We start from the raw sequence: 25973 nt of genomic DNA on the forward strand, positions 1-25973 counted from the left end.
GCAGCTCGACACCCCGAGCCATCCACCCAGGTGACACCGGGAATGTCCAGCCCAAACGAAGCCCCTTTTCCTGTGACCCGAGCAGCCATATTTTTAAATCTTTTATGCTCCCCCCACCCCCACTAGAGCTATACCTTGAGTGCCCTACCATCCATTCTTAATTAGCACATTTGTTTAGATAATATCACCAACTTCGTCAGCTATGTGTTCTTTTGTTCTGCCGTCTGTGACATCTTTTGATGATTTGCTTCTATCACTGCTTTTGCCTACTACCACACCACCCCGCTCCACTTCTCTCTCCTCCCCACCCCCCCCGCCCCCCCAGCTTAAACCAGCTTATATTTCAACCCTTCCTGGGATTCACCTAGTTCTGTCGAAGGGTCATGAGGACTCGAAACGTCAACTCTTTTCTTCTCCGCTGACGCTGCCAGACCTGCTAAGTTTTTCCAGAGAATTTTCCAATGTTGGGCTTTCCACGTATTGGGTTAGAAAGGAATTCTGTAGGAGCAGTGTAGGAACTCCATCCCCTTATCCTTATTATCCAGCTCTTCTGTCCAACTAATATAGAGGATACAAGTAACTTCCCAGAAGCAGCTCTCAACCAGGAACTGGAAGTGGGGAAGGAAGTCAGGAAAGTCACAGTCACCAGAGAAGTGTTACTGAGTAAATTGTTGGCGCTGCAGGTGGACAAGTGCCCGGGTCCTGATGGACTTCATCCAAGGGTCTTGAAAGGAATGTCTAGTGAGATAGTTGATGCATTGGTTTTAAGTTTCCAAAACTCCCTAGATCCGGGGAAGATCCCACTGGATTTAAAGAAAGGAAAAGTAACCACATTATTCAAAAAGGGAGGGAGACAGAAAGCAGGAAACTACAGGCCAGTTAGCCTAACATCTGCTGAAGGGAAAATGTTAGAAGCTTTTATTAAAGAGGTTATAGTAGGGCACTTGGATAAGCTCAAGCTCATCAGGCAGAGTCGACATGGTTTTGTTAAAGGGAAATCGGTTTCCAACTTATTGGAAATCTTGGAGGAGGTACCGTGCTGTGGATAAAGGGAAGCTAATGGATGAACTGTACTTGGATTTCCAGGAGGTGTTTGATGAATTGCCACATCGTAGGTTATTGTGGAAAATAAAAGCTCATGGTGTAGGGGTAACATATTGGCAAGGATTGACTGGCAACTGGAAGCAGGGAGTTAGCATAAATGAGTCTTTTTCAGCAGGTTAGCAAGGTGTAATGACGGGTGGGCCATAGGAAACAGTCAACTGTTGGGCCTCAACTGTTTAAAATTTATGTAAATGACTTGGATGAAGGGATGGATGGGATGTTTCTCAAATTTACTGACGACACAAAGATAGGTAGGAAAGCAAGCTGTGAAGAGGACATAGAGAAACTACAGAAATACATAGATATGTCAAGTGATCAAAGATATGGCAAATGGAGTATAATGTGGGAAAATGTGAAATTGTCCAATTTGGGAGGAAGAATAAAAGAGAAGCATACTATCTAAATGGTGGGAGATTGCAGGGCTCAGAGGTGCAGAGGGATCTGGGGGTCCTAGTGCATAAATCGCAAAAGGCTCGTATTCAGGTACAGCAAATAATTAGCAAAGCTAATAGAATGTTATCATTTATTGCAAGAGGAATTGAATACAAAAATAGGGAGGTTACGCTTCAGTTGGACAGGGCACTAGTGAGACCATATTCGGAATACTGTGTATAGTATTTGTCACCTTTTTTAAGGAAGGATGTAAATGCATTGGAAACAGTTCAGAGAAGGTTTACCAGACTAATACCTGGAACGGTGGGTTGTCTTATGAGAAAAGGTTGGACAGGCTAGACTTGCATTCACTGGAGTTTAGAAGAATAAGAGGTGACTCGATTGAAACATATAAGATCCTGAGGGGGCTTGACAGGGTGGATGTGGAGAGGATGTTTCCTCTTCTGGGAGAATCTAGAACTAGGGGTCACTGTTTCAAAATAAGGGGTCGCCCAGTTAAAACAGAGATGAGGGTCATGAGCCTTTGGAACTCTCTTCCTGAAAAGTTGGTGGAAGCAGTCTTTGAATATTTTTAAGGCAGATGTGGGTAGATTCTTGGTGAGCAAGGGGGTGATAGGTTATCAGGGATGCAGATTTGAGATTGCTATCAGGTCAGCCATGATTCTATTAAATGGCAGAGCAGGCTCGAGAGTCCGAGTTGCCTACACCTGCTCCTTGTTTATATGTTTGTATGTTCTTATGTACAATTCCACAGTTGGCAACTCAAAGCAGTAGTTGAAAAGAGATAAACAGCCAGGCAAAAGAGCAGACAGAAAAGGCATACTAAGTAGTTACGACCTTGAAATACTTCTTGAAGAATCAATTTGTAGCCATGAGAAAACGTGAGCAGTCAGTCGGGGTACAAACCCTCAACGATATCAACAAGCATCAACCCATGTGTAAACTTAAAGAGTGAAGCTGTTCCTTCACTGCAATTGGCCAGTCAGGGAGAAGTGATCTCACCAGCTGTACTGATTACAGAACTACCATCAATACCAGAAGTCCACAAGTCCCCAATAACCCTAATGGAACAATAGCAGTCACCAAGGCAACGAGGGCCATGGGAAAGAAACTCTCTGGACAATGAACATCAACCGGACAAAGAGCCAATGTCACCATGCATGCACACCATTAAGAGACCTGCATAATTTAAAGACTATGGATGGAATTTTTGCTTCATGAAACTAAGTGCAGTGGCGGACGGTTTTGGAACTGTCCCAGCATTCACATGCACCGTCCACCAGCTCAGAGAAGTACATGTCGGTGGGGCTCAGCTGTAGATTAGGCTCGTGCTCACCTTCTGGGGAATACCTTCCTGACACGTCACCGCAGCAGTGTTCGAAGGGCTGCTGGAGACCAGCCACCTGCTCAGACTGAGTCAGATGATGAGCCTTTGGAAGCAGCCGACAACTAAATGCTGGAGATGCAATGACAGGCGATAGAACATCAGGCAGAGATTCAACAGTCACTCAGCAGACTAGAATGAACGATGGTGGAGTCTGCGTTCTGTCTGATGTCGTGGCTGCGAGCACCTCGAGATCACCATGGGAAGGCTGGCAACCACCATGTAGACCTTGGTTCAGCAGCTCCTGCTGGATTTGTGCTCGGCCCTGCACTCCATGGCCATACACCCTGGGAGGCATGATCAGAATGTAGGTGATCTCCCTCCGGATGCACCATCTCCTGCAGCAGTCATGGTGGGGCCCTGGGGTACCCACAGGGAGGATGAGCGTCAGCCGGACACCCCGGGGTCTCCTCCCAGGACACTCCAAGGGTGTGCAGCCGCTCACAGCCCCCTCTGCCTGTCACCCCATCCATTCCGGCTGCTCAGGCCACCAAGAGCACTTCAGCCCCTGAGCAGGTGACTCTTATCAGGCCGGGGCTCTCCAGGCCTCGGGCCACCAGAGAACATCTGTCAAGGTCACCACAGACATCAGGACGTAGCAGTCAGCAGCTGCCTCCACCTGTGCTGTGAATGTCGGGGCTGCACCCAGGTGTAGTGGCAGAGTTAGAAAAGTTAAGACAAATTGATGTCACTTTTAGATCACAGGTGTGCTAGACATGTAAATATATTGCACTTTTGTTAATACATTTGATGGTTATGTGAATGTTCCTGTCAAATGAAGGCTTTGTGATTTTGTACTTTGGAACCCTCATTTCGAGGTTTAGCCTTCCTCCTACTCAGTGATAGTGTCCCACTGTGAGATTCACATTCCTGTGATGTCAACCTCAGTTGAATTAGTCTCCGCACCCTTGTGTGATGTCAGGGAGATGTGTTTAAACCTTTATTGGAAATGGCTGATGTAAGAGTTTCTAACGCTTCTTCATCAAAGGAAACCATTGAGTAAGGGCAGCTCATCAGCATTGATAATCTAGCAGCATTTGTGTCTCCTCAGTGGTAGTGACAGAAGAAAAGACATGTACAGGAGGAGGATATCCCTAGGCATTTGCACATCTCAGTCACAGCAGTGTTTGCAACATTAGATGGCGGTGAAGGCTTCAAGTCTCCTTTCACATCGCTCTTGTTCCTAAGTGGACTCTCAGTTCCCAGAGTGAGCTCACTTACAGGGCCCCACCGACCAAAGCAAAGATCATGGACTGGCCATTCATGAGGTCAGAATGCGCAAGTGTGAATGTGGGACTCGTTCTCGCTGCAAGTGGACATCCCCTGAGATGAAAGTAAATGGCATTGAGAGCTGGAGAGATGTGGCCATATTCCCTCATTTAACTTTACTCTTCCTGGAACCTGTCAGTAAGTAATGTATCATGAGCATTTCTCCCAGGTATGTCTTCCTTCATGGTGTGATCATGATCACAACCTCCTGAGGTTCCTGGGCCTCCGGTTTTTCATCCTCTGATGAGCTCTTATCCTCCTCCGGTTCATCCTCTGGCAGGGGGTCACCTCTTTGCATTGCCAGATTGTGAAGGGTGCAACACACTGCGAAGATGCGGGAAACCCTCTCGGGAGTGTTTTGTAGTGAGCCACCTGAGTGGCCCAAACATCTGAAATGCATCTTCAGAAGCCCTATGGTCTGCTCTATAAGGGAGTATGTGGAGCTGTGAACAGCGTTGTACCTCTCCTTGGAACGACTCTGAGGGCAATGCAATGGTGTCATCAGCCTGCGTTTCAGTCGGTACCCCTTATCCCCCAGGCAGCCATCCCTGCAGACGTAATGGCCCCTTGAAAATCTCAGGCACCTAAGAGTGATTCAGGATGTAGAAGTCATGGCAACTCCCAGGGTACCATGCACAAACATGCAGTATGTGCTTCCGGTGATCACACATCAGTTGTACATTGATGGAATGATAGCCCTTGCTGTTTATAAACATTAAGCCCTGCTGCCATGGAGACTGTATAGCCACATGGGTGCAGTCTATTGCCCCCTGCACTCTTGGGAAGCCTGAGATGGCGGTGAAGCCGGTGAATCTTGCAGCTTGGCTATCGTCATCCAGAGCAAACCTAACATAATGATGGGCCTTCCTGTAAAGGGCATCTGTGCCCGCTTTAAGCATCGATGTGTTGCGGACTGGGAGATGCCACACAGGTCCCCTATTGATCCTTGGAAAGAACCAGAGGCCAAGAAATTGAGTGCAGTGGTCACCTTCAAAGCACTGGCAAGGGATACCAAGGGACGTGGCATCAGGTCTTCACAAAGAATGTGGCAAATGTGATGTACCAGAGCTCAGGGCAAGCACAGACGTGCACGGCATTGCATCTCACTCATTTGTAAATAGGAGGCTCTTCTATGATAAACTCTAATTCTGGCCGAGTCGTCCCCAATGTCTGGGTCTCTCCTCCTGACCCTTCTGTTCACACTCTGGCTCTGCTTGACCATGTCCCTCCTGCTGGTGCTGCGCGCGGAGTAGCCTCTCCCTCCTTCACCATCTCCATTGCATTAGGACCCTGACAAAGGCAGCATTGAGCCCTGGATCCATGTCTGCTTTTGACTTCTCTCTGAAAGGAAACATTGAAGACGTTAATGATTCAAGGGGCAAGAAAGTGAAGCTCAGAGGATGACATGGTTGGAGACTGTCGGGGTCCATAGTTTTTCCTGCCCTACTTGCATGGTGACTAATGCTGCTTTGTCCCTGTGACACCAGCACACACATCGAAGTGACCAAGATGGCATCGCAGATATGTAACATCTTGAGTTCTGCGTGGGATGCTAAAGTTTAAGTGAGATGAATGACCCAACCTAGCTCTGTGCTCCAATCTCTGATGTGGCATGTTAATGACCAATCAGATGCTCATTGTCAATGAGTGGATGCCCTGTAACCCACTAGGAGTGTCACATCTGGTGAACATGTGAAAGGCCTTCATTGATGGAATGCCATATATGGTACAGCTGTGCTTCCTTCACTATTGCCTACATTCCCAAATTCTACATTACTATGTGTTACTCTTGAGATGCAACGACTGTAATGTGAAGCCATTGAGTTCTGAGTGGCCCTTAAACAGTGCCAATGAAGCCATTGGCTTTCATCGAAGGAGGTCTTCCTCCTTTCTTTCTGAGCAGACTCCTGCTCCCTCCTTTGGCAACAAGATGTTAGAGGGTGACCCCAGAAAGGCCCCCCCTCACGTTCACTCTTCCTTCTTACCACCATTCCACAGCCTTCACTCCCCGTTGCTCCCCTTGTTTCCATTTACCCCACCCTTGTCTCACAGCCCACCCCTGGTTGAAGTGCTAATTGCTGGAAGTGGAGGCCTGCATGAGTACCACACACAGTGGTGCTCCTCAGGACAATGTAGGCAAAAAGCAGAAGCAGACCAACCCCACAGCCCCAGCAGAGTGGTGTTCATCACATCAAGACCTGCACAGCTCTATGGCGGTTAAACTATGTATGTTCCATTCACCTTGAAGTTGTCAGAAAACTGAGGTCCAACTTATGCACATCACACCTTTTCAAATGGGTTTGAGGCTGACGTAATTTCCCACTGGCAAGGTTGGAAGGCATGATGAGATTCCGCTGAGCAGATTGCAAACGGTGGTCATGCCATTAGTCGACGGGATAACCAACTTACCATAAACCCACCATTGGGAGAATTGCAAGCTGTTTTTACGAAAGTGGATTTGTGGTTTTTGCCTGCCACTGGATTCTCTGCTCCTGCCCACCACAAAACCCGCCTTGGGCTATTCCTATGTGTGTAATGCAGGTGTAGAGACTGATTAGTAGAACCAACAGTTGTTAATGCATGAGAACAGTGGGTGTATAGTGGGTAACATGGGCAATTCATAGTCACATAGGATCATGCTTGCAAATGTATTTTTGTTCACTAGGAAAAGGTGAATGTTTGTGTCTTTTTTGTTTGCTATGAAAACGGGATGTTTGGGGTTTTAAAAATGCAATCTTACTAAGTCTACAACCTAGCTTACCATAGTTTTGTATCTCTGCCATGAGGCTGTTATTTCTAAGCAGTCCAACAAAACCTCTCACTGAGACAGACACTGTTGAAGACTGCTGTCCTTATATGTGGAATATTGCCAATCCCTAGCTCCCCTAGTGAAGTCCTTCTTGAAGTGTTGCAGTCTAATACATAATGCAACTGCATAGATTCCAAAGGAGGTCTTGTGGTGCAATGGTTATGTCCGTTCTTCTGAGCCAGAAGCTCTGGGTTCGAATCCAACTCTGGGATTCAGCCAAACAGGTTGATTATCAACCTGCAAATGCTTCCAATATACCTAGACAGGAGTAAGAGGGGAGAGTCTCCAGGTCAGCCGGATCCGTGCAGCACAGCAGCTTTCCCATGTTAAGAAACTCCAAGTGCAGGTTCTTGACATGGACTGTACTCTGTGGTGGGTTCCAAATTCCACCCCCTTGCCTCCACTCAGCAACCTGGGCAACGAGTAAGGAAAGAATCCATCAAAACTGGTTGAAGTATGGTGGAACTCCTTATGTCCTGAGCCACTTTGGTTACTGTAAAGGCCGGTTAAGAACCCTAGAAATACTCAGCAAACAGGGCTTAGGCAAAAAGGTCCTCAATGGTAGAACAGGTGGAGGAAGATTTGCCATCTAGAATATCTTAAAGGCTGTCCTGGCTGATGAAGGCTGCAGCAGAATGAAACCTCCAATCATCTTGGTTTCCTCGCCATTGGATCAAGGTTTTATTCTGTCAAGACACTTGTGGAAGTTGGTGTGCGACGGATTTTCTGCACTGAAAGATGTTGCATACAGGTGTCTTTATTTACAAGCACATTATCCAAACTCTTCGTCAACCAGCAAACTGCAACAGGAGCAGGACTGTGTTGTCTGGAACCTTCTAGTCATGTTGTGGCACAGAGGCAGCAGTTTCAAGATGGTTGTCTAGCACTTGGAAGAGGCAGGGGTGACTTTGCAGCTGTAACTGTGACTGACTAGCTCTCTTTAGGATCCACTCTGCTTACCCCATATTGGGGAGGGGACAAGAAAAGTAGACCCATTCTGCGTCATCTCTCCCGACTGGATAGCCCCATCCAGAGAGATCACCTTCCATGGCAGAAATACACAAAAGAGACAAGCAGCAAAGTTTGAGACCTGGAACATCAGGATCCTCAGCGACACACCTGCGAATGAACACCCAGAGCGTTGCACTGCGTTTGTCACCTGAGAACTCTGGTGATATGACATTGACATCTCCGCTCTGATTGAGACCCAACCAGCTGGAGAGGGGCAGCTCAAGGAACTTCGAGGTTGCTATACTTTCTTCTGGAAAGGGAAATAAAAAGAAGAATGCAGTGTTCACAGAGTTGGATTTGCCATCATGAATCAAGTTGGGAACAGGCTTCATGAGTTCCCTCTTGGAAGAAATGAGTGCCTAATGATTCTTAATCTGAAGCTGGCAAGGAGCCAATTTGCCACTTTGATCAGTGCACATGCCCCAACTCTAGATGCCAACACTGAAACCAAGGAGAATCTCTGTGCCAAACTTCACCAAGCACTTTGTGGGGCTCCAGAGGACAGGCTTATTCGTCTCAGGGACTTCAACACCAGAGTTGGAAGAGATTCCAATGTATGGAACGGAACTATTGGCAAGGAAGGAATTGAAAATGTCAACTCCAATGGCATCCTTCTCCTTACCAAATACACAGAACATGGGCTTATCATCATCAATTCCTGTGTTCCTCCAGAAGAACAAGTACAAAACGTCATGGCAACACCCATAGTTCAGGCACGGGCACCTGATCAATTACATCATCGTCCATACCCGAAATTGCAAAGATGTCTGCAGCACCAGAGCAATGACAGGGCTGATGACTGCTGGACTGAGCACCGACTTGTTCATTCAATTATGTCCGTCAAACTGGCTCCCAATCAGCTGCAACAGAAGAAAGATCAACATTAAAGTTCTGACGCATCCGATCAAAAGAGATCAATTCCAACAATGCCTTAGGGAAAAACTTTCAAACTTCAGTCAAGAACAGAAGAAGAGTGTCCACAGTGCCTGGATGTCCTTAAGGTCAATGGGCAGAATTTTCCCAGATTTACACTAAGTGCAGTAGCGGGCAGGTAAAATTACGTTTTACCTGCTGACTACAATGGCGGGTTTTCACGCCATATTGTACCACACCCGCCTCATTATTTATGTACTCCTGGGAAACACGCCGTTTCTATGGCAGGCAAGCTCTCATTCGCCCACCGGCAATCATCCTGGGCACCATGTTTAAAGTCCAGTCACAAGCACAGTGCTCATTGCTTCCAGCTCACCACAATTGCATGGAGGACATGGCCAGCAAAGGAAGCAGCCACCCTGCTTCAATGACGGGTCCCACAAGCAAATGCTGGATGCCATGGAGACCCACCAGGATGTCCTGTACTTCTGCTGTGGCCGCAGGATGGGCAACAATGTGACCGATCCGACTTGGGAGGCTGTGGCAGTGGTGGTCAGCACCAAGACCCTTCAGAAGAGGACAGCCACCAAGTGCTGCAAGAAAATGAATGAACTCCACCGTTCTGCCAGGGTAAATCACTCTTCTCATAACCTTCAACTTACACACTCACAAACCCATCACACATCCACAGGGCCCTCACTCACTGCCAGTGCAAGGGACATCACCATTCACTCTCTCACACTCACCGTCATTGTCCTCATCCCGTCCATGGCACCACTCACCACCCATACAGACCAAGCATACTTATCATCTGGCCCAGCAGGCATCCTGATACACTCTCCGCATCTCTATCCATGCAGGACAAACTGGCTCACAACAAGAGATTGAGGTCCCAGACTGGTAGCGAAATGCCTGAAATCAAGGTCCTCACGGACTTTGAAAACAGAGCCATCCAGCTGGCCAGCGATGACCTGGACCGGTCCTGTGCTGACAGTGAGGTCAGCGCTGATCTACCAAGTGAGGATGCAGGAGTACAACATCCATCAGACAACCATGCTGTGAGTGATGTGTCCTCTTTCACAGGCCACTGCCATGCACTAATTATCTCCCCTTGCTTTTGCAGACACATCTGCCAAACAGCCAACAGAGACCATGACCCAGGGCCTCCAATCAAGCCCCAAAGAAACCTCTGGAGAGGAATCTGGAGGCACCATCCCTTAAGTCCTGTCACAGCGCTCACCCACACCCTCCACCAGTGCAATGACACACACCTTGGTGGGACTTAAACTCAGAGTAGCCTCAGATTCACAACCTGGTGAGCACATCGCACTGTCTGATCCACAGCAGGCGGCAGCAGGGACTTCCCAGGTCTCCAGTACTCGGAGGACCGATGGAGGCCAGAACTTTGCTGAGTCCGAGTCAGGTGAGAATCCTCTGGACTCGGTCATGTCACAGTTGCTGGAGCTGCAAAGGCAAACTTGGAAACATCAGGAAGGGGTGTCCGCTGCACTCCTCAGATTGCAAAGCATGATGGAGGAGTCCATCCGCCTTCGTGCTGAGGTGGTAGCATTGTCATGCCAACGCACCGAGGTCAACACTAGGTAGGATGGCGGCTGCCTTGAACCAGGATGTTGGTCCTGCATTGCTGCGTGGGCTGAACTCCATAGTTGGCCTCTAACAATCTGTACGCAAGAGTAGTGTTGGGCAGCTTGATCTCACTCCAGCTACCTCTACTCATCAAGGAGTCAGCCTGGGTCCCCCAGGCACCCATAGGGAGGAGGATCAACAGGTGCACAGTCTAGGCCCATTCATCCAGGTGACTCAGTGTGTCCGGCCCATCTTACTCCCCTCTTCCTGTGACCTCAGCAGCTCCAGCTCCACAGCTCGAGAAGAGTGCCACTGCCACAGAGCAAGACCCTGAAAGCAGGCCAGGGCCCTCCAAGTCTTGGCCCTCCAGAGGATGCCCGTTAAGGTCATCACAGTCAGCAGGCTGCCTCCATCTCTAATGTGGATGCCCGGGGAGCACCAAGACGTAACAGCAGGGTTAGGAAAGTTAAGGAGAATTAGTTGCACAGTCTGGGCATGGGTGTTAATCACTCGTACATAATGTTCACTATTGTAAATAAACTCCCAAGAATGTCTCCCTGCCTATGGCTCCTTGTTCTGATGAGCAGTGTTCTAGTCACTCAGATGTGAAACCTTTCTGCACAAAATAAAGGCAGGTGTCTCGGTCCAGAGCCTCTTCCCTGGGCTTCGTGCAGCCTTCAGACCACAGTGATGGTTCAGCCTCACACTCCCTGGACACATTACTGATGTCTGCAACTCAATGGTGTTGGTCATTGCTGCCAGAATGTAGTGGGCAGGTCTCACAGAGTTCCGTCATTCTCTCTGTATGCTCTCAGCACCTTTAAGGTGGAGCTGGCCCCCACCTCTTCATCTGTGACCAGTGACGCTGTGCACCGGTTCCTGAAGGGCTCAGATGCTGAAGGCTGACAAAGGATCATATGCATTTAAAGTTTCACGACTGCATCTCTATGACATGACCCTGATCACAGAGTGCAGGCAGGAGTCATATATTCTCAGAAGCTATGTGAAGATTTATGCAGCATCGTCACTGCATGTCGTCATTATCCTCCTGCAATTGAGCGACTATTAGGGCCTCTACTGATTCTCCATGACAGGAGCATTATCACAGAGGGTATTAGCGCTGCCATAAGCCAGACTGGAGTCAAATGTTCACAAATGCAATGTGAGGATCTATGGGGTACCTTACTGCGTGTCATCATCATCTTCCATAAATCTAGCATCTATGAGGGCCTCCCGAATGGGCCTACCTCGTCTGGCCAGTGCGAGGGCCTCATCCCTGTCATCAGCACCTTCGAGGACCTCCTCACCCTCATCCCCTTTGGTGTCCTCCTCATCGGAAGAGACATGCTGCTCCTCCATCATCCAGCTCCTCTCCCCATTGCAGTGCCAGGCTGTAAAGGGTGCAGCAGACGACGATGATGCATGACACCCTCTGCAGACTGTATTGCAGGGCTCCACCAGACCTCATCTTCAGCATCCCGATGGTCTGCTCCGCCACTTTGCGAGTTGCAGCATGAGTCTCATGATAACGTCGCTCTGCTACAGTCTGACATCGCCGCATGGGTGACATCAGCCACAGCCTCTGTGGGTAGCCCTTGTCCCCGAGGAGCCAATCCTGCTGCTTCTGTGGACCCTGGAAGGCTCCAGGGATCTGTGACCAACTGAGGATTTAGGCGTTGTGCACACTCCCTGGAAACCGTGTGCATACCTGCAGGATGCATTTCTGGTGGTCGCACACCAGCTGCACATTCAGTGAGTGGAAGCCCTTGTGGTTGATGTAGTCCACTGTGTGTGGTGACAGAGACCTGAACACCACATGGGTGCAGTCAATTGCACTCTGCACCTGTGGGAATCCCGAGATCTGGCAGAATCCAATGACCCTTGCATCCTGGCTGTCGTGGTCCCGGGCGAAATGCACAAAGTTGTGTGGCCCTCTTGAAGATGGTATCCGTGACCTCATGGATGCATTTGTGGGTGGCTGATTGTGAAATCCCACAGAGGTTACCTGTGGAGCCCTGAAAGGAGCCACTGGCATAGAAATTGAGTGCTGCAGTGACTGCTACATGGCCAGTGTTGGCGAGGAGATTGTACGTGTGCAGCCCAACTACTGCACGGTCTAGTAAAGTGGTTGCAGACTTGCAGCCTGTGTCAGGGGAGGGATGGGAGGTGGGGAGGGTAAGACCTGAAGTGTTTTGTGATCCTTTGGTGCCTCCGTGTTGCTTGCGTGGGTGAGCAGGCTAGGAGCCTGACCCCAATCATATCACAGTGGCTGCGCCTGAACTGTCTCAATTGTAGAGGAATGGTCAGTTTATACAGGTGTCCCTACTGTGTGGCCACTTCTCTCGCCTACCCTGCCCCCCACCTCGATTTCTTGTGCACAGGATCCATTGCCAGGGCAGCAGTTGCCGCCCCCGACAACAATCACCTCTGTGGCAGGGCGGCACTTCACCCCAGCCCTCTGGCGCCCCTGAAGCCTGCAAAGCAACAGGTAACCCTGTTGAGCTGAGAGGAACGCTGCTGTTCACTCACCTCAGTTCCCCCAAAATGAAGGCTGCCAAGTGCATATCACCTGCGTGCTGTTGTGAAACATGTCAGTGTGCTTTCCCACTGACATGGGTGGACAATCCGGCGGGGGTCTAAGAGCCTGGCAGGATGACCTTTTAATGATATACTGATGTATTACAATGAGCTCCCTGATGACCGTTGGCGGGAAACGCAGCCGGCATTGGTGGGCTGAGTGGATGATTGCAACCTGCCTTCCTGCCATCGTGAGACCAATCACGCCATATTGTCCACGCACGCAACCTATCATGTCCACTGCCAGTGGGCATGGAAAATCTCATCTAATCCCATCCAAAGAGACAGTTGGATTTTCTGTCTGGAAACATCGTAGTTGTTTTGATGAAAATGATCAGGATATCAATTAACTGATCGTCTTGCGCTTGCGATCATTCTGTGCCTGGCGGAATGACCCAAACTCAAAGCAAAAGAAAGTGGCTTACTAACAAGTAAAGGCTGAGGTACAAAGGTGCACCTGCAACATGAAGAACATATGGTGGGCAGACAAGGCAAAAGAAATTCAACATCTCACTGACATGAATGATACCCATGGCTTCTTCACTGCCAGGTACTCAAGGGCCGGCGGGGGAGATCTGATCAAAGAAAGGGAAGCTGTCAATGTCCGCTAGAGGGAACATTTTGAAGACCTTATCGATCAAGAATCAATTGTTGATAAGAGTGTTTTCAATTCTATCTCAAAAAATCCGTTTTAGACAAGCTGGGAACTCCTTTAATGCCTATTGAGATGATGAAAGCCATCACACAAATGAAGAACAATAAAGCAGCAGGAGGTGATGGAATCCCTGCTGAAATCTTTAAGCACAGAGGACAGGAACTAACATGACAGCTCCAATAAAGAGGAAGCCCTCAATGATCTCAAGGACACCAGGATTGTGACAATCCTCAAGAATGGGGACTTGAGTCACTCACTGTAGAATACCCACCCTCTAACCTGCTCTAATAGCCATATCACTTATATAGCTGGGTGCAGTTGAGTTCCTGGTTAATAACAATCCCCTGAATATTGGTGATGGTGTATTTGGCAATGTCAGTACGTGTTATTTAGAAGTGGTTGGACTCTCTCATCGGAAATGGCCTTGGACTGGCATTTTTTTGGCATGCCTGTTCCTTTCCACTTATCTGCCCAAATCCTGAATGTATCCAGGTCTTGTTGCTTGTTGGCATGAACTGCTTCAATGCCTGAGGAGTCATGAATGGTGCTGAACATTGTTTAATCATCTCCACTTCTGACCTTATATTGAGGGGGTGGTTATTGATGAAGCAGCTGAAGATGGTTGGGCTGAGGACACTACCCTGAAGTACTCCTACAACAATGTTCTGGGACTGAGATGATTGGCCTCCAACAAACAACCATCTGCCTCTGAATGAGGGATGACTCCAACCAGTGGAGAGTTTTCCCCCTGATTCCTATTGACTTCAATTTTGTTAGGACTCTTGATTCCACATATGGTCAAATGCTGCCATGATGTCAAAGGCAGTCACTCTCACTTCAGTTCTGGAATTCAGCTCTTTTGTCCAAATTTGGACCAAGGCTGTAATGAGCCCTGGAGCTGAATGGGCCTGGCGGAACCCAAACTGTGCATCAGTGCACAGGTTATTACTAAGAAAGTACCACTTGATAGCATTGTCAGCGACACTTTCCATCATTTTGCTGATGATGGAGAATCAGCTGGTAGGATGGTAATTGGCCTGATATGGTTTGTCCTGCTTTTTCATGGACAAGTTTACCTGGACAATTTTCCATATTATTAGCTAGATGCCTGCATTTACCTGTACTGGAACAGCTTGGCTAAGGGCTCAACTATTTCTGGAGCACAAGTCGTCAGTACTGCAGCTGAGATGTTATCAGCTGCAGACACAGTTGGCCACATGTAAATAAAATGTTGTGCTATAACAGAAACCTGGCCCGAAGAAGAGCAGGACTGGGTATTACGTATTCCTGGATACAAGTTGTTCAGGAAAGATAAGGAAGGAGTAGAGATGGTGGCATTGATTAAGGAGAGCATTGCAGTGCTGGAGAGCGAGGGTGTACCAGAGGAGTCAAGGACAGGATTTATTTGACTAGAGCTAAGGAACAAAAAAGGTGCAATTATATTGCTCAGTGTAGTCTATAGATCACCAACCAGTGGGAAAGATGTAGAGGAACAAATTTCAATGGAAATTACAGAAAAGAATTAAAGAGTCATTATAATGGAGGTCTTTAATTATCCAAATATAGACTAGGATAGTACTAGTGTAAAAGGAGGAGAGGGGCAAGAGTTCTGAGAGTGTGTTCGGGAGAATTTTCTACAGCAGCATGTTCCAGCCCAACATGAAAGGAGGTACAAAACAAAAACAGAATTACCTGGAAAAACTCAGCAGGTCCGGCAGCATCGGCGGAGAAGAAAAGAGTTGACATTTCGAGTCCTCATGACCCTTCGACAGAACTTGAGTTCGAGTCCAAGAAAGAGTTGAAATATAAGCTGGTTTAAGGTGTGTGGGGGGGGCGGAGAGAGAGAGAGAGAGAAGTGGAGGGGGGTGTGGTTGTAGGGACAAACAAGCAGTGATAGAAGCAGATCATCAAAAGATGTCAACAACAATAGAACAAAAGAACACATAGGTGTTAAAGTTGGTGATATTATCTAAACGAATGTGCTAATTAAGAATGGATGGTAGGGCACTCAAGGTATAGCTCTAGTGGGGGTGGGGAGATCATAGAAGATTTTAAAATATTTAAAAGAAAAATTTATATAATTTATTGGGAAAAAAGGAAGGGGGAAACAGAAAGGGGGTGGGGATGGGGGAGGGAGCTCACGACCTAAAGTTGTTGAATTCAATATTCAGTCCGGAAGGCTGTAAAGTGCCTAGTTGGAAGATGAGGTGTTGCTCCTCCAGTTTGCGTTGGGCTTCACTGGAACAATGCAGCAAGCCAAGGACAGACATGTGGGCAAGAAAGCAGGGTGGAGTGTTAAAATGGCAAGCGACAGGGTGGTTTGGGTCATTCTTGCGGACAGACCGCAGGTGTTCTGCAAAGCGGTCGCCCAGCTTACGTTTGGTCTCTCCAATGTAGAGGAGACCACATTGGGAGCAACGAATGCAGTAGACTAAGTTGGGGGAAATGCAAGTGAAATGCTGCTTCACTTGAAAGGAGTGTTTGGGCCCTTGGACGGTGAGGAGAGAGGAAGTGAAGGGGCAGGTGTTGCATCTTTTGCGTGGGCATGGGGTGGTGCCATAGGAGAGCGTTGAGGAGTAGGGGGTGATGGAGGAGTGGACCAAGGTGTCCCGGATGGAGCGATCCCTACGGAATGCTGATGGGGGGGTGAAGGGAAGATGAGTTTGCTGGTGGCATGATCGTATGAAGGAGCAAGAAACAGCAGTTCATGGTCATGTAAAAGTTCAGATGCACAGTGTTCCTTTTTCTTACTGTGGATAATTTTAGTTCTATAAGTTTTTTTATTCTTAAATGCAGTGTTTATGTAAATCACACACAGCAGACGAGGTATCATTGATGAAAGCAATTGTTTATTGTTACTCAGTAATAATTAGAAAATGGAAAAAACTGAAGAAATATGCAAACTAGATTAAACAGTGGGAGCTACAGCAAAATTAAGTTTGTTTACAAGAACGAGGATTTATTGCCTTGCAGGGAAGGTGCACACAGAGGTTTGAAGGATGTGAATCAAACTGCTTTCTGCTGCATTTCTAACGATACTGGGAGCTCAGTTCTTGGCAAATTATAGTAAGCAACTTGTCCAGAGCACAGTGGGTAGCAGGTCCGAACTCACCCAGGTGGCAGGCCACGGTTACCAAGATACATGTAGCAAGTGTCTGTAAAAAAGAGAAAATGAATTGGAAACAACGTTCCCTCTATTTTTGTGGAGTTCCTGATTTGGAGTGTGCACCCCAGATGGAGTATTGGTCGGAAGCTGTTCCTCACTCTTTAAAAAAAATGAGAAATGAATAGCGGACGTTTATACTTTTACCGCCATAAATTTGTGTACAGGCCTGAAGTATTTACAGACTGCCATTTCCATTGGAAATGCAGCAATCGAAATGTCCAATTACAGTTCTAATCATCAGAGTTTGGTCAGATGGACACCAGGAAGAATCTGTGAAGTGGATACGTACCGGGAAGTTTTGAGGATCCACCAGAAGATCATGGCCATGTTTGGCGGCAAGCGGTTCCAGGTGAGTATGCAGATCATCCAAGTGCCCAATCGCTTTGGCCACAGCTCCGAGTACTTTAGCACCGTGGACTCTGACTCGAGGGCCGGCAGCACTGTAGTCAGTGAACTCACTGAAATAAATCTTGGATGCAGGATGAGTTAGAAACAACCTTTAGGAACATAAAACAAACCATTATTCCATTTTTGAAACCTACAATACCTAGCCCAATCCAAACCCAGTATCCTAATTCTACTATTTAAAGTTTCCTCTGGAATACAAGGAAAAGGAATCTCAGGAAGATTCATGTTAGTTCGTATTAAAACCAGCAAACACTGCTTTAGAAAGTTGTTGCTTTTATGTAGAAATTTTCGTTTCATTTACCTCATGATTCTAGAACAAAATAAATCAAATATTCATCATCACAGATTCCCGTCAAAAATGGATTGAACAGAATACAAATCTAACTAAATTACCTGGCCAAAGATTCTGCACCGAAAGCTTCCGCATGCTGCGACAAAACCTTGCCGACCTGAGCGAGCGCAGTCCTGTCGGCTGCAGTGAATTGTTTGCTTGGCATGGTTACTGCTCTCGTTACTCTTCCAGTCTTAACACTTTCGAGCTGTCCGTGGTCGGCTTTCGCCTGTTTTTATTGCATTTCTCCTAGGCCCGCCCTCCAGTCCCCATTTATCTGATTGGCTGCTGGTCTCCTTTTCGTTTTGTTGGATTTATTGCAAATGCAATGATAAGATGCAACATCGAGTGAGAAAGAACCAATGATCACTTCCATTTGCAACTGTTAGCAAAGATAGCCCGAGTTTGAGAAATGCTACCAAACTCCACCTTCTGCACATTTCATTTGAAACAAGTTTCAATGGTTTAAATTATTCAGTTAATAAATACACTATAATAGACCAATACAAATCCGGCATGTATAGCAAAACAGATGGTAGGCAGTTAGTGTGAGTTAGTGCTAATTGTAAGGTGAGCAATTAATTGCAATCAGAGGATGTTAAATGTCTGGATTCCTACCTCCGCAGCAAACACTGCTGAGCACCACTGGACATATTCACTTTTACTTACTGTCAAAATAGAATAATATTCTTAACTCACAACCCTTTTTAGTTTGTTGTGAGCCAATCTTTTTGTGGTATCCTCATTGTTAAAGGGGACACTTGTCAGAAAAACAATTATTTTGTGGCAAATGTCACTGATTGCTTCAAACAAAATAGACACACAACTCTTCTCTATATATACATCATTACTCTGGCCTAAGATGTCACTTTTGTTGCTGTATTTCATTTTAATGCCCGTTGATCAGCAAACGTTAAATACCACATCATTTCTCTTTTACTCCAGTTGATGCATCTGCTCTTTCTAGACTGTGTTCATCCACAATATTAGAAGATGCTAAATAACCAAAGGGCAATGTCAAACAGCATCCATCACACAGCTTGATGTTAACATTATGGGTAATACTCACTCTTTGCCTAACCAATTATGAGGAGAGTATCTTGAAATATTAAAGAGCAGTAAAATATTCTACAAATAATCTCTAAGAAGGAATGATTAAATACCAGGTGGCTCCTGTTGAGAGGAGCTGATACTGAGTTACCGGCAGGTTATTGGATAAGCTTGGATGCTGAGCAAGGACTTCTCCTTTGTGTTTACAAAAGAGAAGGATATTTGGGAGGAGGTAAATCCTGAATTGGTTAGAAGTGAAGAGAGAACAAGGTCATTTCTCATCTAACAATTGCTAAGGCCAATCTGGTTTGTTTTCTATGATCGAAGAAGTTGTAGGATATAATGATATTAGACAATTCATATCTATCAATCTCTACCCACAACTCACCCAGACACGAGGGGAGGAAAAACCCCGTGGTGGAAAGGGTTGGGAAGCAAAGTCCAAAATCACCTTTTTTCTGCCAAGCATTCTATACTTACAACATTATTTTTCAAATTACTCACATATTGGATCCCAGCATGTTAATTTCTGAAATTGATTGATCTAGTTTTACGTTTGAATGAATGAATTCTAACAGCTTGCAGCATTTCATTGAAGAGCCTCTTCCATTGGATTAATCACTCACTCACTGAAATATTGTTTCTGCAGATTAGTTTGGAAATTTCCCCCTTTCAAGCCCCAGCTGTCTTCTGGTTCTGCAAAAGAGGAAATTACTTGTCATTGTCTAGATCATCTCCCATAGAAATGTAGAAATATTTCTGGTACAGAAGGAGTGCTACAATTTGGCCCATTGTGTCCATGCCAGCCAAAACAGCGGTATCCAGTCCAGTCCCACTCTTGGTCCATAACCTTGTAGGTTCCGGCTCATCAATTGCACGTCGAAGTATATTTTAAATGCATTGGCGTCTTCTGCCTCTAACCATCCTTTCAGGTTGGCCGTTCTAGAACACCACCCTCCCTCTGAGTGAACAAGTACTTTCTCAAATCCTGTGTAATTCTTCTAACAATTATTTTAAGTCAATTCCTTTTGGCTATTGATCCTTTTGCTAAAAGAAAATGGTCCCTTTAAAATCAGCAATATCAACTCACAACCCTTAAGTGTCCACATGCCCCATTTATCTCATATCTCTTCATAATTTCTCCCCTCAGTCATGCCAATGATAGATATTCACTTTATGAAAAGTCTAAGAGAAGCTAGTTAGACAAGTAACTCAATCAAGTCAGCTCTTAATTTTCACAGCTTAAATGAAAACAGTTTCAATTTTCAAAGACCTTCTTTGTATTTGTATTTCCTGCTGCCAGACATTGTTGCATCCAAATGAATCTGCCTGAACATCCTTCCTATAATATGGAGCCCAAAAATGTATACCATGTGCCAACAGCAGTCTCCCTAAGACTCGGTGCAGCTTTACCATGAGATCGCGACTCTTGTAGTCTGTACCTTGGCATGAAAAGCTAATGGAATTCCGGGTTTAAAGTTTTTGTGCTGCTTTAAATGTCTTATGAGTGTTAGTGCCCAAGCCAGGCTACCCTTTGACCTCATCCATATTGCTTCCCATCAAAGTACATACTTTTCCTTTTTAACCATTCTGACCACGGCACACTTACAGACACTGAACTCCATCTGCCATTTTGTTGCTCATTCCACCATTTTATCACAATCCATTGGCAGATTCCTTTGGTCCTTCCAATTATTTGTTGTACCTTATATTTTAGAATTATCCTGAGAGCCGCACAGCCCTTACTCTTTCAGGGTGATGTCCTCAGATAATTTCTGGAATAAGTGTTGATAGATTATTGTTGAAAACTTGATCAAATGTTTCACATGCCTACCAATGTATATTAAAAATCTTCTTCAAACCTCCAGCTGCAGCGCAAGATATAACCTTTACATTGTGCTCAAAATCCACAGCCAGTTTACTCCCAAACAGCTGGTTGCTGTTAGTTGAAGTGTTGGCCACCACGGTGCCACAGAGCCTCGTTAATGAGCACAATCAGACAATTTGTGTTAAAAGCAAAATACTGCAGATGCTGGAAATCTGAAATAAAAACAGAAAATGCTGGAAAAACTCAGCAGGTCTGACAGCATCTATGGAGAGAGAAACAGAGTTGTTGTTTCAAGTCCATATGACCTTTCTTCAGAGCTAAAGAGAAGTAGAAATGTGATGGAATTTATACTGTTTAAGAGGGTGGAGTAGGTGACGCTGGATAGAAGACCAGAAATAGATGGGGGCTAAGGAGAGACTGACAAAGGTGTCATGGACAAAAGTTAACAGGAGTGATAATGGTAGCAGTAAGGATTAAAGGAGGTGCTGATAGTTGCTTAAAGTTAAGAAAGCAGAATATGTTAATAGCAGAACAAGGGTAAGCACTCTGTGAAAGGACAACATGGAACAAGGAACAGATGGCCCTTTTGGGGATGCGGTGTGGGGAGGAGGCAGTGGTTGGGGAAAAATAAAGGAAAAAGGGATAAAAAGGCGATTTAAAAAAGGGGATAAGACAATGAATAAATTAATAAAAATGAAAATTAGTGGACAAAAATAAAAATGAATTTAAAAAAAGAAAAGGGGATTAAAAAGGGGGTGAAGATGGAGAAGAGTTTGTGGTCTGAAGTTGTTGAACTCAGTGTTAAGTCCAGAAGGCTGTAAAGTGCCTAATCAGAAGAAGAGGGGCTGTTCCTCCAGTTTGCATTGAGCTTCACTGGAACATTGCAGCAGGCTAAAGATGGACAAGTAGGCATGAGAGCAGGATGGTGTGTTGAAATGGCAAGTGACAGGGAGGTCTGGGTCATGCTTGCGGACAGACCAAAGATGTTCCGCAAAGTGGTCACCCAGTCTGAAGTGCTGCTTCACCTAAAAGGAGTGTTTGGGCCCTTGGATGGTGAGGAGGGAGGAGGTAAAGGGGCAGATGTTGCACCTTCTCCAATGGGAAGGTGCTGTGGGAAGGGGATGAGATGTTGGGAGCGATGGAGGATTGAACCAATGTGTCCCAGAGGGAATGGTCCCTGCAGAATGCTGAAGGTGGGGGTGAGGGGAAGATGTGTTTGATGGTGACATCATGCTGGTGTTGGCAGAAATGGCAGAGGATGATCCTTTGAATGCGGAGGCTGGTGGGGTGAAAAGTGAGGACGAGGAGCACCTTATCATTGTTCTGGGAGGGAAGAGAAGGTGTGAGGGCAGAGGCGCAGGAGGTGGGTTGGATACGGTTGAGGGCCCTGTCAACCACAGTGGGTGGGAAACCTCGGTTAAGGAAGAAGGGAGACATGTCAGGAGTGCCGCTTTGGAAAGTGGCATCATCGGAACAGGTGCAACAGAGACGAATAAACTGGGAAAATGGGATGGACTCCTTAAATGAAGCGGGATGTGAGGAGTCAAGATAGCTGTGGGAATTGGTGGGCTTGTAATGAATATTGGTGGACTGCCTATCTCTTGCAATGGAGGCAGAGAGGTCAAGGAAGGGAAGGGAAGTTCGGTGATGTACCATGTGAAGTTGATAGAGGGATGGAAATTGGAGGCAAAACTGATGAATTTTTCCAGGTCCAGACAAGAGCATGAATCAGCACCGAAGCAGTCATCGATGTACCGGAGAAAGAGTTGTGGGAGGGGTCCTGAGTAGGACTGGAACAAGGAATGTGCCACATACACCATAAAGAGACAGGCATAACTGGGGCTCATGCGGGTACCCATAGCCACACCTTTTATTTGGAGGAAGTGAGACAAGTTTAAGGAGAAATTGTTCAGTGAGAGCACAAGTTCAGTCAGACAGAGGAGAGCGGTGGAGGATGAGGATTGTTCAAGCCTCTGTTCAAGGAAGAAGTGGCGAGCCCTCAGACCATCCTGGTGGGGATGGAGATGTAGAGGGATTGGACATCCATGGTGAAGAGGAAATCGTTAGGACGAGGAAACTGGACACTTTTGATATGACGTCGGGCATCAGAGGAATTGTGGGTGTAGATGGGAAGCGGCTGAACAAGGGGTGAAAGAACGGAGTCAAAATAGGAAGAAAGGAGTTTCGTGGGGCAGGAACAGGCTGACATAATGGTCCTGCCGTGTTTGTGGATTTTGAGGAAGAGGTACAAGTGGGCTGTCTGGGGTTGGGAGACTATGAGGTTGGAAGCTTTGGAGGGAAGATCTCAGAGGAGATCAGGCAAGTGACAGCCCTGGAAACAATGGCTTGATGTTTGGTGGTGGGGCCATGGTCCAGGGGGAGGTAGGAGGAAGTGTCTGTGAGTTGGCGCTCAATCTCTGCGAGGTAGAGGTCAGTATGCCAGACAATAACAGCACCATCCTCGTGAGCATTTTTGATAACAAAGTCAGGGTTGGATCTAAGAGAATGGAGTGTGACATGTGAATTGAATGAAGTGCAGTCAACTTATGAGGCAGTCATATCCCAACCTGGGTGGCCATTCTTAGGGTAAGCTTCGACTCTTTTAACCAAAATAACTTGTGCCAAACCTGTGTCAAATCAGTGTTTCAGTTTAAGACCCTATCTTGGCCTTCTTGGAAGCTCTTTAGAATCTCAAGTACCCAGGGAAAATCATCCCCATTAACTTTTAACAATGAATAAGATCAAGACTTGCAAAAAAGTAAACCTTGTGGTTTCAGGGATAACGGGTTTTAACAGCACACTAAGTGACATCTCCTTTTATTCATTCATGGGACGTGGGCTTCACTGGCTAGGCCAGCATTTATTGCCCATCCCTAATTACCCTTGAGAAGGCAATGGAGAGCGGCCTTCTTGAACTTTAGCAGTCCATGTGGTGTAGGTACAGCCACAATGCTGTTAGGGAGGGAGTTCCAGGAATTTGACCCAGCAAAGTGAAGGAAGGGTGGTATGTTTCCAAGTCAGGATGGTGAGTGGCTTGGAGGGGAACATCCAGGCGGCAGTGTTTCCATCTGTCTACTGCCCTTGTCCTTCTAGATGGCAGCGGTCATTGGTTTGGAAGGTGCTGTTGAAGGAGCCTTGGTGAATTCCTGCAGTGCATCTTGTAGATGGTACACACTGCTGCCACTGTGTGTCATTGGTAGAGGGTGTGAATGTTTGTGGATGTGGTGCCAATTAAGCGGACTGCTTTGTCCTGGATGGTGTCCAGCTTCTTCAGTATTGTAGAAAATGCACTCATCCAGGCTAGTGGGGAGTATTCCATCACACTCTGTGCCTTGTAGATGGCGGACAGGCTTTGGGGAGTCAGGAGGTGAGTTACCCGTCGCACGATTCCTAGCCTCTGACGTGCTCTTGTAGCCACAGTATTTATATGGCTAGTCTAGTTCAGTTTCTGGTCAATGATAACCCCCAGGATGTTGATAGTGGGGGATTCAGTGATAGTAATGCCATTGACTATCAAGGGGCTATGGTTAGATTCTGTCTTTTTGGAGATGGTCATTGGCTGATGCTTGTGTGGCGTGAATGTTACTTGCCATTTGTCAGCCCAAGCCTGGCTTTTGTCCAGGTCTTGCTGCATCAGTATCTGAGGAGTTGTGAATTGTGCTGAACATTGTGCAATCGTCAGTGAACATCCCCACTTCTGACCTTATGATGGAAGGAAGGTCATTGATGAAGCAGCTGAAGATGGTTGGGCTGAGGACATTACCCTGAGGAACTCCTGCAGTGATGTCCTGGAGAATTAATTTTCTCAAAGTAGTTTCCTGTTTTTCAATTTAATGTTTCCCTTTTGATCCCAAGTGTATTCCCTTTCTTCATTTCACTTCCTCCACCATCAATGTTGTTGAGAGCCCCTGGCATTAGTCGTATCCAATACCTCCAGCTGTTTCTTGATAGCACAAGGAGTGAATTGAATTAGTTGAAGACTGAATTTAAGATGGTGAGGACGTCAAGAGGAGGTGGAGATGGATCATTAACTAATGACTTCTGGCTGAAGGCTATTGCAAGTGCTCATTCTTTTCTTTGCCCTGACATACTGGGCTCTCCCATCAATGAGAATAAGGATGTTTTGTGAAGCCTCCTCCATTCGTTAGTTTTTGAGTATCCGATTCCATTCATGACCGGATGCGGCAGGACTGTGCAGCTTTGATCTGATCTGTTAGTTGTGGGATCGCTGATCCCTTTCTATGGTATGTTGCTTCCTCTGTTTAACATACATGTAGTCCTGTGCTTTGGTTCACGAGGTAGCACATCATTTTTATCTGGTACTGCTTCTGGCATGCTCTCCTACATTCCTTTTTGAATGAGGGATGGTCCCACACTTGATGGCAATATTAGTGAGGAATATGCTGAATCATGAGGTTACACATTGTGGCTGAATACAATTCTGCTGCTGATGATAACCCACAGTGCTTCTTGGATGCCCAGCTTTGAGTTGCTAAATCTGTTATGAACCTGTCCCTTTTATTACAGTGCTGGAGCCACACAAAACAATGGAGCATATCCTTAGTGTGAAAATTGGATTTTGTCTGAACAAGTACTGTGCGGTGGTCACTCCTACTAGTACTGTCATGGACAGATGTGACAAGTAAATTGGTGAGAATGAGGCCAAGTAGTTTTTTTTCTAGCAGCTATGTCCTTCAGGACTCGGCCAGCTCAGTCAGTGGTGGTGCTAATGAGCAATTCTTGATGGTGGATATTGAAATCCCCCACCCAGAGTACATTCTGTGCTCTTGCCACCCTCAATGTATCTTCCAACTGGTGTTCAACATGGAACAGCACTGATTCACCAGCTGAGGAAGGGCAGTAGGTGGTAATCAGCAGAAGGTTTCCTCCCTCATGTTCGACCTGATGCCATGAGACTTCATTAGTTTCCAGAGTTAATGTTGATGACTCCTGACTGTATATCAATGTGCCAATGCCTCTGGTCAGTTTGCCCTGCTGGTGGGACGGGACATACCAAGGATGGTGATGCAGGTGTCTAGGAAATTGGCTGTAAGATATGATTCTGTGACTAAAACTATCACAGGTTTTTGCTTGATTCCTCTATGGGACTGCTGTCCCAATTTTGGCACAAGGCCCCAGATGATATTGATACGAACTTTGTAGAGTTAACTGGGCGTTTGAAATTTCCAGTGTTTACGTTGATTGGGTGGTCCGTCCGATCTTCTTTTACTAGATTTCTCTGTAGCAGTTTGTTACAACTGAGTGGCTTTATAGGCCATTACAGAGGGCAATGTTCTGGGTCTGGAATCACATGTAGGCCAGATCAGATTAGGGTGGCAGATTTCCTCCCCCAAATGGTGATGAAGGTGATGAGGGATCCGCGGCTCAGCTCAGATCAAACAGTGCTCCGAGGCTGTGAATGACCTGGCCCAGCTTCAGATAGTTGTCAGGATGATGGATGGAATTGTTGGCTAGTGAACTGAGTATGTTGGAGGGGGAATCAAAGACAATGGCTTTGCCCTTCCCAA

The 25973-nt window shown here is 46.4% G+C and overlaps 2 protein-coding genes across 2 annotated transcripts in view; both read right to left on the reverse strand.

Annotated features, from left to right (window-relative positions):
• Positions 1-25973, reverse strand: part of LOC121287789 (hemoglobin subunit beta-like) — a 394963-nt gene that overhangs the window by 5034 nt on the left and 363956 nt on the right. The gene's annotated exons all lie outside the window — the stretch shown is intronic.
• Positions 16492-17802, reverse strand: LOC121287779 (hemoglobin subunit alpha-like). The gene is made up of 3 exons (XM_041205694.1): positions 17630-17802; positions 17118-17325; positions 16492-16817 (listed from the first exon to the last, which is right to left on the reverse strand). Exons 1-3 carry the CDS (start codon positions 17731-17733, stop codon positions 16692-16694), a joined length of 438 nt encoding a protein of 145 aa, XP_041061628.1. The 5' UTR covers positions 17734-17802; the 3' UTR covers positions 16492-16691.

This window comes from Carcharodon carcharias, chromosome 15 (assembly GCF_017639515.1).
Source record: "Carcharodon carcharias isolate sCarCar2 chromosome 15, sCarCar2.pri, whole genome shotgun sequence".
Classification (NCBI taxonomy): Eukaryota; Metazoa; Chordata; class Chondrichthyes; order Lamniformes; family Lamnidae; genus Carcharodon; species Carcharodon carcharias.